The sequence below is a fragment of the Bemisia tabaci genome, chromosome 2 (genome assembly GCF_918797505.1).
Source record: "Bemisia tabaci chromosome 2, PGI_BMITA_v3".
In the NCBI taxonomy this organism is placed as follows: Eukaryota; Metazoa; Arthropoda; class Insecta; order Hemiptera; family Aleyrodidae; genus Bemisia; species Bemisia tabaci.
The window spans coordinates 25947039-25964917 of record NC_092794.1 but is presented as its reverse complement, the minus strand read 5'-3'; the positions used below and the strand labels follow the sequence as shown (position 1 = coordinate 25964917).

General features: G+C 42.5%; 1 protein-coding gene across 5 annotated transcripts in view; it reads left to right on the top strand.

The window, feature by feature from the left end:
- LOC109032426 (uncharacterized) overlaps positions 1 to 17879 on the top strand; it is a 109723-nt gene that overhangs the window by 68529 nt on the left and 23315 nt on the right. For all 5 annotated transcript variants that reach the window (XM_072297035.1, XM_072297037.1, XM_072297036.1 and 2 more), the window contains one exon: positions 638 to 1849. In XM_072297035.1, coding sequence (XP_072153136.1) covers positions 656 to 1849 — 1194 coding nt within the window. In that variant the 5' untranslated portion in view covers positions 638 to 655. The remainder of the gene's footprint in view (positions 1 to 637; positions 1850 to 17879) is intronic.

Sequence of the window (17879 nt, the reverse complement as noted above, 5' to 3'; positions counted from 1 at the left end):
ATCATTCCCCGTAGGGTACCGTCTCGTATCAATTTAGGTACGCCTTTAATTAACTTTTCATTTCTAGGCCTCTAGAGACAAAGAGGAAATCTCCTTTAACCTTTCGACGGCGAGTAAAAACTTTGCCATTTGGTGCCTCTTCACTTGAACTTTCCAGCTTGTAGCAATCCATTCGCATCGCAAAAAACCATTTTCCGGTAAACTTGTCAAGTACATCTTTTCATACGCAGTACAATAGCCATCATGAGGGCAAGATGAATACACGGAAAAAAATTGCTTAAGTAACATCCCGGATGTTAAAAATCTACGCGGCAACTCCTAAATGTTGTTTTGGAAACTCTGGCTGTTAAAATAACATCGTAGCTAAGTTGAATTAACAACCGCAGCGTTCATTTCAACAATCAAGAGTTGTCGCGCAGATTTTTAACATCCAGGATGTTACTTTCCAGCTGCAACTTTCTTCTGCAACTTTTTTTTCCGTGTATTGCTACCCATGAGAAAATGTTGAATCTTCCCAAATACTAATTTCCGCCGTTGTAGGACTGGATCTCTGTCCGTCTCTATTTTCACGTGATTTTAATAAATGTATCTGTGTCTGCGTATCGTTACTGATGAGAAGTGTTCATGTCTGTTTCAGAGGCGGCAAACCTCATAGATGTTATCTAGTGGCCTCTCGGTGGAGGGTATAGGGCATGTTCTCCCCCTGCACAGTGTCGGGAGTTACCCTAGCTTCCTGGCGGCCCATCAAGCCCATCACCACCACCCGCACCCAATGACGTTTATGGAGCCGTACCTCAAGTCGGAGCTGAGGCCGCCCGTGCCTGAGTTCATCCGGCCCCTGCCCAAACCCATAGTGCCATCCACCAAGTACAACAGCGTCCTGGGCAGTCCCTCCGCGGCGCGAACCCTCCACTCCCACCCCCGCCAACACCCGCACCCCCACCCTCACCCCCATGCCCACCCCCACTCGCAAGGATCTCTCATCAACAAGTTCCACGACCCCGGCGGGGCCACCGGACTCGGACCGGTCAATCTGAGCCAGTCTAAAGACTCACCAGCGACGCCCGCCTCGAGTAGCAGCGAACCGCCCTCGTCGCCCGGCTACAGGAGCATGTACACCGGCCCCGGGCTCTTCGTCCCCCCACCGCCCCCCGGGATCCCCATGTACCCCTCCATCCAAAATCCCTTCGGCTCCCTGTACCCGAGCCACTACATCCCCCTGCAGCTCTCCCGCGAGCAGAACCTCGCTCCGTCCACGGTACCCATCGAGCAGTTCCCCGCCTCGCAGCCGTCCGCCAACTCCCCCGCCACCGCCTACTCACCCCCCGCGCTACCCTCCCCGTGCCCCTCCTCCTCCTCCACATCCTCCTCATCGTCGTCCTCCTCCTCCCCCTCCACGTCGAAACCCCCAGCGCCCAAAGACCTGCGACGGCCTCTGAAGGCGGTGCACGGCCCCAACTCGAGCGGGAGGGAAGGCTCCCTCAAGCACCGGATCCTCACGAGGCCGGAGTCGAAGGTGCCCAAGGTGGGGTCCTCGTCGATGCCCTCGTCGTCGGCGGCCGCGGCTCCGGTGACGCCCACGTCCACGTCGGCGTCGACGTCGCCCTCGCCGTTCAGCCACGGCGGCGTGGCGACGGCGCCCAACTTCAGCCGCGGCTCCCTCATCCAGCTGGCCAACGGGGAGCTGAAGAAGGTGGAGGACATGCAGGCCGAGGACTTCATCAACTCGGCCAAGAAGAGCCCCGAGCTCTGCCTGGACCCGAGCACCGTCGTCCGGATCGACGAATCCACGCTCACCCGCAGGGGCACCACCATCCTCACTCTGAGCCACGGCAACAGTCGCAACGAGGTGAGTCTCCTATTATATTCCCTGTTTCATCCCTTACGGCGTTACCGTCTTTTTTCAATCTGAAGAGTTGTAAATGACCCTATGAGCCCGGTAGGAATAAACTCATAGACAGGGAAAGAGCTAGACTACCATACTGCAATGTGGTGGCGTAGACAGAAGGGGGAGGGGTTCCAAGAAAAAAGACTTATTGGGGGGAAATTATACCAGGGCGGGGGGGGGCTGTCTCGGTGCTCTGCCCCCCCCCCCCCCCGGTCCTGGTATAAATTACCTAAAACATGTTTTTTTCTTGATTTTTACATCTTTTGATTTTCTTATCTTGATCTAAAGTCGATGAAAATCCCGGAATTGATTTTACACCATTTTCCTTTCCTGATTTACAGAAGTTGAAAACTTGCCACAACAAAATCCAAGCACGTGGCAATATTATGTCATCGTGAAGCACACTGAAATCATTGAAGTGTTGGTTTTTTTGTGATCAGAAATGTCATTTGTACAAATATGATATTTTGCTTAATTTGAATTTTTGGAATTTGAGATTTGTTAGTGTTTCCCCCGTTTTTTATATAAATATTAAATATGGATGCATATATGTCTTGTGGTGCTCAATATTTTAAGAATGTCTGATGGTTCATTGAATATTTGAGCCACTTGATCTATTAATTAAATTTTCTTCGAAGTGATAAGGTCGAACTAAAATCTTGAGCGCAGTATTAATGTGAAATTTTAACAAAATTAAGAACAGATTAGATCATTAGTGCTCTATCAATTATAATCATTGCCTGTTATCCGTACGTGTATACTGCCTAGGGTTAGTTCAAAACTTCTTGTCTCTCCGTGAATCGTTCTTCTGCGTGGAGTTTAAATAACAAGGCTCAGATAGGTGTTTCAATTTTAAATTACTTTAATGGTTCATATCTTGTGTTTTTCATTTTATTTTTCATATTAGGGTGGATAGTCAATAAGTTTGCGCGAATTTTTCTGAGAATGTTCTTTATTCATACTTCATATGTGGTCATTCTTGCAAAAATGTCGGTTTGATCTGATTAGATGTAAAAATGTTGGTCAGTTTCCGTCTAACAAATGAAAGTTAAGTGGGTTCAATCTTTATAACCTTCTCCAAAGAAAATCTCTCTCCGATCTCTTTATCGATGTATGATAAGTGTCGACGTGGGATGATAAAGAGAGATACGAGTGGATTGAGAAGAAAAATTCGTTGAAAAACTAATAATGCATAAAAATTTTAAACTGCACAAAACAATGAACAATTTCTTTTTAATAATGAATTCGAGAAGTGGTGCATCAAAAGGAATTGAAGAAATTAAGTCCGCCAATACGACAGGTTTTTACACTCGCTCTCCGCTTTGTCAAGCGTCGGGTGTGGCGCCTTACAAGTGTGTGCGGGCAACATGCTTCATATTCCTGTTACTTTGCCTACGCCAGTTATATGAAGGAGAAACGTATCGAGTTCATGAACCAATTTTCGATTTGCGGTTCTAAAACACTCCCACTTAAATTTCGTCTCTCTTGCTGCGATCAAATTTTGCGTCTTCGGGTAAGCAGTATCCTAACGTTTTTCATCCCAATTGACAATATTTAAAATATGGGTGTCGCCTCACAGCCTAGTTAAAAATTTCAGCATATGGAGAAGTAAGTCGCATTTCCGAAAAAATGATATTGTGATGTATGAAAAAACAGTATTGCTTATTGTTAGTAAATTCTGAAACCGCAATTAATCTTGAAGGGCTGATTTTCAATACATTACGCGTCAGTCCAAACTTTCTTTGACCCATGAAGTTCCCTGTAATTTTTCAATTGAAAACCTGTTCCGTCATAATCGCCGAAATATGTTTTACCTATTTCGTTTTTCGATGGCTCCAATTTAAACTTTATATATATTGAAAAATTCGAAATCATAAAGATCCTCACGTTGTCAAAATAAGAATTCAAACTTAAACTGGACCACTTTTTGGAATAAGGATGCAAATTAAGGATTTAAGGATGCAATTAAGGATTTTTTTTATTTATGGCTCCTTTTAGAAACAACATATTTGCCGTTGGTTTCAGTATGTAGAAAGAAGCTGTTTTTGTGGAAGAACCAGAGACAGTGGCTGCCTATAGCAAAATGTAATCCAATTGCACCGAGTTCAATCTCAAAGAGCCATCCTCATTTTTTTCATGTTTTGTTTATTTTTTACTTTCCCCATCAATTGGACCACATTTTGCAGTAAAGAACCTTTATTTCTGCCTCATTTTAGAAACAACACATATGCCATTGGTTTCCATACGCAGGAAAGTGATTTTATAGAAGAGCCAGAGATAGCGGTTCCTTATCATTAAACGTAATCAAATCGCAAAGTACCTGTTTTCAACGCGAAAAACGAAAAGAAAAGAAAAAATGCATCAAACTCGGTTTCATAATGTAGATATACCACTTGGAAATAACGTCTAAAAAAGAGAGACATCAGGTTTTTCTCCTGTATTGATTGAACTTGCCGCCCTCATCCAATGAAATACCCGAACTCGAAAGGTTATTTTTATCGTGCCAATGTTAGATTTAACACGTTTTTCCTGTGTATTTCTAGCCCGTCGGGCTCTGCCTTCATGAATCACCTACTCCTCGCCGCACAATGGACCTAGTCAATGGGGGAGGTCGGACAAAATTTTGGAAACTTCACAGCTCACAACTTCATACAAAATTTGAGGTTTTAAAAGCGACTCCACTGGTTTCCTCGTGAAATTTTCAACTGACAGCACCCCTTATAATTTAAAATGTGACGAATTTAACATCAAAATTTGAAATTTTAGCGAAAAATTTCGTGTCCGACCACTTCTATTCGCTCGTGCCACTGTACGCCGGTTAGCGGTTGTCATAAGAAATTACTCTTCCCATAACGCGTGCGTATTCAAGTTCTCACTCGAGCTAACGCCAACGAAAAAGTTGAAACCGTTTTTTTGCGGAATCGCCATTTTTTCCCTCTTACCTCAAGCATTGAACTGATTGAGATTTTCGTTGTGGTCCTAAGATTTGCGTGTAAATACTCTCATTTTATTTCGAATATCGTGAGAACACGATACTGAGCCTCCGTTTTTTAGGAGAATCAGCTTAGTAATTGAGGCCGTCTCTATCATACTGCCGTGCTAAGGAAGAACGTCGTATGAACATTCGGAGTTGTCAAATTTCCTTCCATAAAATGTTTATTTTTGAGGAAAATTCTGAAAATTTGTCCATGGAATTTTCAGGAATTTCAGGTGAAATTGCGAACAAAATTATCTGCAAAATTGGGAGGAAAATATTCCCAAGTTAACCAAGAAATCCCCGTTTCATCAAAGGAAATTTGGCAACGCCTGAAGGTTCATACGGCGTCCTTCCTTAGTACGGCAGCGAAGCTCACTAATCAAAACCCATTCGGTCATTTTATAATCATTTAAGTCAAGTTTACCAAGAAATTCCCATTTCATCCAAGGAAATTTGGCAACGCCTGAAAGTTCATACGGCGCTCTTCCTTAGCACGGCAGCATAACTCACCAATAAAACCCATTCGCCCATTTTATAATTATTTAAGTTCATCCTTAAGACCTAGGGCTCATCTTTCAAGCCTTAACAGACCTTGATCTGAGTATTTGGGTCAGGTGTAAGTCCTAACTTGGTTAGGGTCCATCTCAAACTGGGTCAAGGTTCACCCCCAATCAGCCAGAGCCGACGTACGATCTTGCACTAAATTTTGGCATTGAACCTTGATTGTTGTAGCAAGTTCATGGGTGACTACCGAGCTTATTTTTTCAGCTCCCTGGCTTACCAATTCGTCACATTCCACACACTGAGCATTGGGCTGGACCTAGGCACCTGCTGCCCAGTGGCGTGGCGTAAATGATCGATTGTCGATATCTCGTCATTTGAAGCTATGGTAAAGAATCGATTACTAAGGTGTTCGCTGCGAACACCCTGATAATCGATCTTTTTCGTAGGTTTGAGAGGCGTATCAATCGATATATGGACGTATTTATGCGAAAAGGAGATATGTGGAAGTGGAAAGATGGGGTGTGCTCGTTAGTGGTCGGGCCATAAGAATGAATGGGGAATAATTGTGCGCCAGTGACGTCAGCGGCAATGAGTGCGCACTCTAACGACGGGGAGATGGTCGTCGGGGCGCTGTAACTCGTGAGCCCTGTGCACAAGGCTCTCTTGCCATGCTCGCGGCTCATGAGTTAGCATATTTTGCCGTTTAGCTCCTTTTGATTTAATAGAAAATCCCGCTTCTCAATCTTCTCAAAAGGAGCTATATCCACTGACCACATTGTTTCTTATCACCCAACTAACGAGCACACCCCATCTTTCCACTTGCACATATCTCCTTTTAGCATAAATACGTCCATATCGCAAAGCACTCCACGCCACTGCTGCTGCCCCTTATCGGAGGGTAACGTAACATAACGTTCCGTAACGTCAACGAGATTACGCCCCTCCATTAGGGCCTCCGTTTCAATTTTTTTCTCTTTTTTTCGTTAGATGTTGAGTTTATTTCAATAGAGCCAGTGACACCTTTCAGTTTCTCCCAAATTTTTCCAAACTTTTTACAAGTTGTAAAAAAGGTAGTCATATCTAAGCTAAGAGGCTTGTTGCAACGAACATTTCATAGTGTCTAAAACCTCAGTTTTGTTCTATATTCTATATTCATCGAGTATCTGTCAAAAGGATTTAAAATTCAAATTTCTAGAGCGCACTGCATCGACCGCGGCGCCTAAAAAATTGGCGCGTCCTCAATATCTGCTGCCGTTCTGTTGTGCTAAGGGAAAACGCCGTATGAGCCTTCAGGCGCTGCCATATTTCCTTTAACAACCAACGAATTTACTCGGAAAATTCTGAATATTTTTCTCCCAATTTTCCAGACGACTTTATTCCCAATTAAATCTAAAATATCGGAAAATTGTACAGAAAAATACGCATAACTTTCTCCAAGAATACATGTTTTATTCGAGGAAATTTAGCAACTCTCGAATGTTCATACGGCGTTCTTCCTTAGCACGGCAGCGTTGTGACCCTGTTGCAACCCGCAGTTTCCTTCCTCACCGTCACAAAGCTTTCAAGGCTCCCGGAAAACTCTACTTGCGGTCTAAAATTTAGGCTCTTGGGTCAAACGTCACCAAAAATCAAACGAGGTCAGAAAATTCTCGACCTCGCGGTCGAATCAGTTGGTAGTTTTTCCAGATGGCTTGACTCATGCTCGCAATTAATATCGGCGGACGAAAGCTGAACGGAGGCCGGAGCGGTCGGGGCCGGGCGAGAGAGCAAAGGAAGACACGAACAATAGACGGGAAGGTGAATGGACAGCTCGCCTGGGCCGGAAAATCAATGAGGATGCGACGGCGACGGTCGGGAGCAGAAGCGCTCAATGGGAAACATTACTCGAGGTTTATTTTTGAATGAGCCTGAGCGGGTGGGGCGGCGAGCCCCCGGCGCCGTGGAGCTAGGCCACCAGCGCGGCTCACCAGCGTCGGAGGTGGTATCTGGGCTAAGTGGGCGCGACGGGTAGTGAATGAGTGGGTGGCAGAGTGGAGGGGATAGAGCCGCCGCTCGCGGGGGAGGGGGTTGGGTGATGGGTGGTGGCTCCCTCCCCCTCCCCTCCGGTTCGCCCCTGCGCCCCTGCGCCGCCGGCAGACGCGCGAAGCCACTGAAATGTCGGAGGCGTTTGAGAGCTTAAGATGTCTGCGTCTAGCCAAGAATCGTGGGGCTCTGACGTCTTCTACCTCGCGAAACGTTCGCCAATCATTGGGGTGCTTAGTGACCGAGGAAACGTGGGGAAATAACTTTGGCTTGAAAAAATTATGAATTAACAGAGTTCGGGGAGGAATCCTGAAATTACGGATAATGGAGATGTTGCATGTGTGAGGAATTTGCGATTTGACTATTGATTCATAAGAAGTTCGCGAGAAACATGATGGTGCCACTGGTTTTCTCTGAAATCAACTCCCAAGCTCATAAAAAGCTCTCAAGTTGAGGCCAAAATGGAGGGGATATCCCACGCTATCCTGAGAGTCCACCTCTACATCAAGACAAACTCTCCATGCAAAGATGCGGAGCAAATACATTGACAGGGCTGCCACTTTATTTGGGGACTCCAAAACTGAAAACACGGCAACCCTGCTAATGTATTTGCTCCCTACCTTTGCGTGGAGAGTTATTGACTTGATGTAGAGGTGGACTCTCAGGATAGCGTGGGATATCCCCTCCATTTTGGCCTCAACTTGAGGGCTTTTTTTGAGCTTGGGAGTTGATTTCAGAGAAAAAAAAAAGAAAAGTAAATCTTGAATTTTCAGACACATTGATTACTCAGATCTCTTGTCTCCTCATTCCTTTCGTAGCGAAAGTCTCCCAAATGTACATACACCATAGTGTGAAAATTGTTACTCAAATACTTGAGAGTGACGTTGTTCGGGTGACTGGGAGGGTCTCTCAATTTGCAAATGCGGGAGAATAAGAAAATCATTGTTCGTTCAACCTGTTTTGCCCTGGCCGTTAGAAGGCGTGAGTTCGGCGCTTGCTTGTATTGCCGTGCCATGGGAAAAATCCGTATGAACAATCGAATGTCGCCAAATTTCCCCTGACGAAACATTGATTTTTGAGGAAAGGTATGAGTATTTCTTCTTGAATTCCAGATACCTCACAGCAAATTAAAGATAACATTCTCTGAAACATTGGAAGAAAAACATTCAGAAGTTTTCCTGGAACGTCAAAATTTATCTAAGAAAATTTGGCAGCGCCCGAAGACTTATGCGGTGTAATTTTTTTTTTTTATTATTATTATTTTTTTTTTTTTTTTTTTTTTTTTTTTTTTTTTTTTTTTTTTTTTTAGCAAAATGGTGTACAGTTGAAGTAATACTGATGAAACTACGAAATATGTTCCTATCTCCATGTGTATAGGTTACCTAAGGTTCGGCAAGTTATTTTACTTCTTCATTCAAGCAACCTCCAATCCATTGATATATACCATCGTACAGTAGAGCCCCTCTGAATAGAACAGCCTCAGTGTCGAATCATCTCGTAGGTTTTTCTCCCTCAAAATGAGCGGGGTACGGGGTGCAAGAAAATGTGGAAATAAGGGAAGCTGCGTTGACAACCGCGGTTTATTTTTCAAAAATAATCGAGTCGAAGCGCACACTCTCAATCCTCAAAATCGTAGGCAATAATAAATGTATGCAGAAGGACATGAATGTCTCGCTGTACGTCGCGTCCTCGAGTCATTTATATGCAGTTACGAAAAGCAAATCAATTCTACGCCGCTTCGAGAAAACGTCGTTTGAGCATTTGGACGCTGCCAAATGGTTACGTGTACCTACCAATTTTCGGAAAACACTCATGATAATCTTTAAGAGACATTCATCCGCAGTTTAACGAAATCGTCCAGTCTCATCAGCAATTTAACGTGACTAAACAAATTTAGAGAGAAAGAATAATGTATTTTCTAAACAAATTAATACTTTATCCGTGAAAGGCCATGGGAATCCAACCTCAGGTATAAAAACTAGAAAATGTAAGTATCAGTATAAGCGATTGAAGCTGCAAAGACGCACATCCTGGTTTGCGACACTACAAACTTCTTGTCATGATTTATTTTCTCAATGGAAAAATAAACCCCGTTATTTATATATATTAATTAAATACCCGATTTTTAGTTTTTGTGTGCAAAATAAGTATACCGAAAAATGTTAATAGTGTAAGTCAGGTTAGGTTGGGCACATTTTTTGTGAAAGCCCTGTCAACACTAACAAAAGTTCAGTTCCGTAAACCCATCCCTGTTCGGACAAGGCCTCAAGGCCAAAGTTCACGGAACTGTGGGCGAAAGTTAAGTTCCGTAAACCTATCTCTGTGTAGACGAGGCCTTACATTTCTAAGAAATAAACGAAAAAATTATGAAAGAACAAGCATAAATGTGGTTAATAATTTTAACTTCCGCCGCTGCGCCGATCGCTCTGTGTTGGCACAATGCGTGAAGTATTCATGCAGTCTTGTAGGCGCTATGCGTTTCACGCCGATCGCTGCTGACCGCACTGTTCGGCGCAATGCGTGAAGTATTCATGCAGTCTTGTAGGCGCTATGCGCTTCAAGCCGACTGCTGCTGACCGCAGTGTGTTTGGCGCAATGCGTGAAGTATTCATGCAGTCGTGTAGGCGCTATGCGTTTCATGCCGACGCGACCACCGCACCGCACCGCTCCGTTCCAGGACTTCCAGGTCAAATTGCGTGTTTGGTTTCTCTCTTAACTCGACTAATTAAAGGTGTTGTCTCTTGTATCACCGAAAGACGACAAAATTAGAAATTACTATACTTTCACTCTCAGAAAATGGGAGATTTTGTCGCCTTTTCTCGTTTGTAATTTATTTTCTGAATCCGATTTTTCTCTCTCTCTCTCTTTTTGATATCTACATTCAAAAAGATTGCAAAATTTGCCGCCGTGGGCCGCGGCCAATGCGGCCACCCCCTTAATCCGGCCCTGACGCTTTCTATTCGTGCAAAAGTTAATGTATTCCGTTTGCACTTCCATGATTGGAATACTCGATTTTGAAAGAGTCTTTGTATACGAAAATTCCAATTCCGCTTCTTTGATTTAGCTTGGTGTACATGACTAGCTTTCCTAAAAATGTTCCTCCATTCATTGAGGTCGGTTTTCTCGTGGAAAATCACAAAATCGGATGGATGGCTCAAGTTTAATCCATAAACCACTATCATAGCAATGCCATTGATCGATTGAGGTATTTCAACAAAGATTCAACGAGACAGGCACTAGGTAAATACGGCAACATTGAAATACTCATAAGGCGTTCTTCTTTGGCATAGCAATAATCGGCCTACACTAACTAAGAATTTTGCACACATAAAAAAAAGAAAAAAAAATTCCGGCCTTCGATCGTCAACATGTCTCGAGGATTACTTTTTGATCGCGTTGTTGAATGGTGGTTTGTCAAGTTGCGTTTTCCTTATTTCTCGCAGCTGGAAAAGTCGTGGTCCTCGATACGAGCAATATTGCCATGTCAGGTGATCGATTAATGTGCATACTTGACGAGCTACATTCGAAGATGATTCCGGCATTTTAATGCAAAAAGTGACAACATTGCACATCCGTGGAATGACCCCTCCTCTCGCTCATAGTAACAGCTCGGCATGTATTAAAGTAATGTGCCGTGTTCAAACACTGCAAATAGAAGCTGCAAACAATGTCATCTATGACCCCCAATTGCAACGCTCGCCCATGAGAATGCTGGAAAAAGCATATATTCCTCCATGTTCAGCCCCCAATTTTATTTCGATCTTGTCGATAAATTGAGCTCGAAATTTCTCCTGAGACGTTCCAATTTTCAAAATTTTTTTGCAGAGACTCCAAAGGCTCCCTTTAGGGCGGCCTCGTCCAGAGCAAGTCCTCGCTTCAGACCCCCAAAAATGTTGAAGGACCCGTCCTCGTAGGGTGTCTTCCTGTGATTTCCCAGATCCGTTTGATGAAGTAGCTTGCATCGCCCCTCCCCTCCGAAAAAAAATCCTAATCTCCGCTCACAGACGTACCACCCTTACTAGAGCCTGAAGGTCAAGGCAATATCCCCCAACCCTTGTATTGTCACATCAATCCACTGCTTCTATCAATCTAACTTACCCTTAGATAAATCTTAAGTACTTTTTTTTTTTTGTGAGTGTGTGTCGCACTAGGTGGATTGTCTGTAGTTCTTTTCCATAAACCATGGCATATCAAAAGTGAGGTACTCATAAACTCATAACAACCTCGAATGGAGAAAATGGAGTCATAACGAAGTTACGTTATAAAACGTTTGACGTAGGTACTGAAAAGGAACTGATTGAGGCGCGGCTTAAAAGTAATGCTTCCAAGTTCACATGCCAGAAAAAAAGTTATTTCGGCAAAAACTAAATCGATTCGGCACGTAAATATCCGACGGTTCATCTCGCTAAAAAAAAGGAGATAAAACAAGCAGTGAACTCCAACACAATGTGTTGATAAGGCGCGTCATTAACTCGCACATATCAACCCCTTTAGTTTTCATTTACAGAGATTTCAAAAAAGGCAAGCAGCACAACAGGAGAATTCACGATCCAACACTGCAAGGTCAACGACGCACCTTGACGAGACCGTGTATTGTAGAAAGCTATTCGAACAAATTTAAGTTTTTTGATCCGCCTCAAGCAAAATCTTATCAGATTCTTGAGGAAAAGTGCTACGGAAAAATTTAAGCGAAAAAAGGAAAAATTCTGTCGAATTCCTAGAAGATAAAGTCGATTTAAAGGTATTTTGGGGCTAAAATACCCAAATCACCGGTATTATAAATCCCGTTATATTATTGAAAAGAAATTGACTCGATATAAATGCAATTGTATTAAATATGTCTTGATTTTGTTATTTTAAACGTCTTTTCATGCAAAGAAGCTCAACCATGTCCATGCTTTATTCATTCATGAATTGAAAGTAAGCAATCCACATCCCGAAAATCTACCGATTTGCCGTAAAAAATCGCAGAAACTTGATATACCAGGTCGATGTACCCACTCTTTGAATTTACCAATCAATTTAGTGAGTGCACGTAGGTATGTGAAAGTCAAAATGCTTTAGTCATTTTGGGTGCATTCATTTTTCATGAAACAATTGTAAGTAATTTCAATCCCGAAAAACCATAAATTTTCCGTATAAAATCGAAAAAATCAAAATATGTCGACTCCCTGACGTGAAAATTGAATTCTACGTGTGAAAATACTTATGTATCGATATGCTGAACAGAATGCCCGCCTCTCCTCGTAATGTACAAACCGTTCCTATACTCATCTCAAAATTTTTCTCAGAGCTTTGTGTTATTATCAGCTTCCATTTAAACCCCGGTTTGATGGCCGAATCGGCTGCCCAAAAAGCAAGCCATTTTTGAAGGGCTCTATGAGAAATTCGTGATATTATCAGCTCTCAGGAAATCACCTCATGGGTAAAATTGCTGATATAAATCGAGTGCTTAAAATAATCGTATTCAAGAAACTAAGGCATTAAACTATGGAGTCAATTTCGTTTTAATAATATAACGGGATTTACTTGTCTTCAGGTCAAAACTCATACAAGGAAGCCCCTTGCAAGAGGCTAATTTTTTGTAATTTCACTCAATTTTTTCTCCTTTTTATAATTGAATTGCTTGTCACATTCTGAGGTCAATCATATTAAATTGTAATTTATACATTCCCCCCCCCCCTTCATTTTATTTTTTGTTTGGAGAAGTTTTGTTGATTTCTTCGAATTTCGAATACTGTAACTTCTCTTCTATTTGGCCGATTTTTATGAATGAGACCTCTTTTAATTCGTGTTTTAACGGAGAGTAAGGAAAAAATTGCTAAAAACTCGCGAAACAATTTTTTTTGAAAATTGGACGAATCCTAGCGTGACGGTGAAATGGTTAATGAAGCGTAAGTAATTGGGCGAGGGGCTGAGGATCCCGGCATCGCTTGGCAACCGTCATTAGCTATTGTTCGTCGAGACGCCGACGCAGTGAGCAGGAGCGTGGGAAAGAGAGGGGTAAGTGGATTCCTGTATGAGCCACGTTTAGCTAATGGTCTAATGAGTCTCGAGGCTCATCACAGATTGCACTTACACAGATTGCACTATCAGAGCACGGGTACCAACTTTTGGAAATTATAACCGAGGTTACAGATCTGTCAAAGCAACGTTTTGAACAAAACGGAGGAGTTAAATTCTCATTTCGAGAGTGCCGACCTGCTCAGCCATCCTCGAATCAATTCGCTTGATTCTGCTTATATATGCATATTTTAAATCAGCGCGTCGCATTCTTAGGTTTTTTTGAAAAAACCAAGTAACGTAGACTCTTGGTATTCACTGCACATAAACTAATGAGCCCCAGAATGAGAAACAACTTTAAATCATAATTATTGATGGATAAATAAACTTTTTACACGCTTTGGAAAATCTCAGAAGTTCGCGGTAGTCACTTTTCGGTAAGGAACTAAGGGACTCGGTTATTGTATCGAGCAGGGTTCGAAACGATCGCAAAGGCGGTATACTACGTATACGCGCCAAAAATGCTTGATGTTACAGCGCTGCTGAGCGTTCAAGAACGTCGTATATTGTTGTTGTTGCAAAGCGCATTCAGATTTGATGATATCACATTTTCGAGTAGATTTGAATTAAAAAAGTGATGACCATGATGGAAGATATTTTTATTGAATACTTCAGTTTAAGATTAGTGACGAAGAAAAGTGGCATCATGTCCTGAAAATAGTGGCATGGCGTGATTTGCGATGTATCGATTGATTTGCCGTATAATCCTATGGAAAAGGATCGATAAACAGAGTGTTCGTAACGAACACCTTAATAATCGATCCTTTACCATACCTTCTAGTGGCGAAATATCGATAATTGATCATTGACGCTTCGCCACGATGCCTGAAAAAGCCGAAGACCGATGACGCAGAAAGGAGAACAAGAGGGGATTGAATAAGTTTTACGAGTTGATTCGGTACTTGTTGTATCTCGTGAAACAGTGAAGGAGAAAGTAAGGATATGAGGTTCATAAAAGCTTCACGGGTGGGATTGAATAATAGCGCCAGGCAATTATTTCACGAAATGTTGGCGGCGTATGAGAATGAAGTATGATTGATCGGCGAAGCTCTCTTGATGCACTGTAAAATTTTTTGTCGATTTTACAATACTCAGACTCAGACACAATGTTTACAAGTATGGTAGTCGACAACGAACTCTTTCGTAGCCTTTGCGTGCATTACTTTGTAACATTTACTGTGATTATAGTAAGTGCGATGCTAGGAATAGGTTCTTTTTGTTGGTCCGAACGATTCTTTACAATCGAATACGATTGTTTTGCATTCGATTTGCGGACACCACAAGACGTAAATATTTTCCAGTTGATGCACGGAGGATGTTTTTTGGCCTACCTCGAAAACTGAAGGAGAAATAGCAACGCGCAATGGTGTAAAGCCACCGTGCCCGTTTGTGTTCATTCTGTTTCTTCTATAAATATTCCAAGTTTAAGCTACATGCTCACTAAAACTGAAGTATAATCAAGTAAAAATTGCCAATGAAGGCAAATAGTAGAGCCTCTGTCGGTTACTTTCAAAAGAGGAGAGCCAAAAAGTCGCAAAGCGAAACAGATTCTTTTTTCTTTTTCTCCTCCTCGTCCTTCCACTTCTTCTTCCTCCTCTTCTTCCTCCTCTTCTTCCTCCTCTTCTTCCTCCTCTTCTTCTTCCTCTCTTATTTCTCCTTTTTCCTCCTCTTCTTCTTCCTCTCCTATTTCTCCTTTTTCCTCCTCTTCTTCTTCCTCTCCTATTTCTCCTTTTTCCTCCTCTTCTTCTTCCTCTCCTGTTTCTCCTTTTTCCTCCTACTCTTCTCCTTCTTCTTCTTATTCTTCTAATTCTCCTTCTCCTTCTTCTTCCTCCTCTTCCTCCTCCTCTCCTCCTCCTCCTCCTCCTTTTTGCAAGGGAGAGAGATGAAACGAGGCAGGAAAATGGATACATAAGAGTCGAGAGGAAAGCAAGTCTGAGCCCTTTCCCGAGAAAATTAGATAAATTCATTGTGTGCAACATTTAATGTCTACGTTGTCTGCAACTCTTGAAGCTCGGTTTCACACAAAGCGGCAAATTCTCAAATGACGCTTGTCGCAGACGCTCTTCCAATGTTGCCCTCACAAATTCTCAAAATGAGAAACGGTTTCTAGTACCTCATAAATTTGATCTCAGAGTTTTAGGCAATATCATACAAAATCATATCTCCAGAGGAAATCGAGAATCAGGCTATGTCCGCTGAAGAAAACCTACCATGCTAGTACTTGTTTCGCATCGTCTATATAAATCGCTCGATTCTTAAATTTATGCCTCGTAGAAATGACCTCTAGAAAGCATTAGCAAAATTCTCATATAATCCAAAGAAACCCTTTTTGATACCTTTTTTTAGGTGAAATTTGTTTCAGGTGAAATTCTCATGGAAGTCCTTAGGAAAACATTTCTATTTTTCAAAAATTTTTAACATGTCTTTCGAACATTTTAAGTGTTAAAAAACCATAGTATATCTTTAAAAAGTTTTATATAAATTTTTTTATACTTATAGTTTACTTCTGGTAAAATTTACTTTAAAAAATACCCATAAAGGGTTCCTCAGAGCCTAAATTGTAACAGTTTCTTTTAGACTTGCCTTCGTAAAATTTACGATTTTATTAACAATCGTTGCTACTCTAGGGTATATATTTCCATGCACTCTAGACCGGGCTCTGGCCTGTAAGCATTCTCAAAAATGTTATGGATCACCAGAAAAATGACATGTTAAGTTTTAGATGAGTTCAGAGATCTTGTCATTCTAGCAGGCTGGTGGTGGTTTCCTTTTTTCCTCCTTCTTCTTCTTCTTCTTCTTCTTCTGCTTCTGCTGCTGCTTCTTCTCTCTTCTTCTCTATTTCTCCCCTGCTTGTTTTTCAACACTAGCCGGAGAACCAGGAGTAGAAAATATGCAAAAATCAGGTTTTAAAAAGGCCAATTCTTAGGCTCTCTGCACCATGCCCAAGTCCAAGGTAACCAATTTTGAAGAGTATAGGGCAGTAGTAGAGTACGAGATGTGGAATGAAGGAGGGAAAGAGATGGAAGGAAATCGTGACGAGGAAATAATTAGAGCAACTGAGTGAGAATAGTTATTAGTGATGGACGGACGTACTTTGTGGCATGAATGTCTGAGCGGTTTGAATCGTAGGTTCGTTGGCATTCTGTAGTTCCTGCAGTTGCATACATTTATGACATTATACAGATTAGCTTACGAGCCGTTTGTGTCTTTTTCTCGTGGGGGCAAAGGGGGAAGGGGTAACAGCATTTGCGAGGTATTTGCTTCTTAATTATTACGAAGCGTAACAACCGGAAAATTATTTCGAAGGACATTTTTTCCCAGACATATCAGAAGAATTGACATCTGAAATTTTTTAACTAAATTGTGAATAATTCTGTGGAATGTTTATCCACCAGAAACTTACCATGCATCGACGGTGAAACTCCCAAACCATTGGTGTGGCGTGCTTTGCGATACATCGATTGATCTGCCCTTTAAACCTATAAAAAAGGATCGATATTTAGGGTGTTCGCAGCGAACACCTTAATAATCGATTCTTGACCATAGCTTCATATGGGGAAACATCGAAAAGCGATCATTTTCGCCTCGCCACTATCCAAAACTACGTGTCTCGTTTGCGGTGTTTAAAAATCTCTGCTTCCATTTTAGTTCTTCACAGGCGCACGGATCAGCATCATCCCAAATTTTCACGCGGCGAAGAAAAATCATGGCAGTTTTTAAAAATGGCCGTTGAGTGGTTTTCCATTTACAAAATAAAATACGGCAGGAAGCCTGCAACGTAGCAAACCGGGATAGGTACGTGGTTTGGAGTCTCACCGTCGTCGATACGCTCATCCAGCAGTAGCGTGGCGTGCTTTTCGATATATCGATGGATCTGCCTTTTAAACCTATGGAACAAGATTGATGAAGAGGGTGTCGCAGCGAACGCCTTAATAATCGATTCTTTACCATAGCTACAAATGGGGAAATATCGATGATCGATCATTTACGCCACGCCACTGTCATCCAGTTTCACTTCCGCCTGCGGCTACTTTTCCTTTTTTTGACACCAGATCTCGAACTTTGTACCGAATTTTGGCAACGTTCCGTAGTGGAATCAAAACGTGGCGCAAGAGGTTAATTCTCCACCGCGAGGCTCACTGAATTTCAGTCGAAAAACTTCGCCACCCAACGTGTCGCGTATTTTTGGCCACCGCGCGCCGTCGCGTCGGATCCGAGCCAACAGCAACCTTAAACAATCTTCGAATGTTCGCGCCACGCCACGCTAGATTACCATAGACTTACCATATGGCTATCCGTCTCCTGATCAGCTGCCCCGCGTATTTTCCTGGGCAGTTTTTGGGGATTTGTGGAGGAGGGTCCTGAGAGGAGGGTTCGTTTAAAACTAGGAGGCGCGCTCCTTGAGCGCTTTCGCGCTCTCCGTCA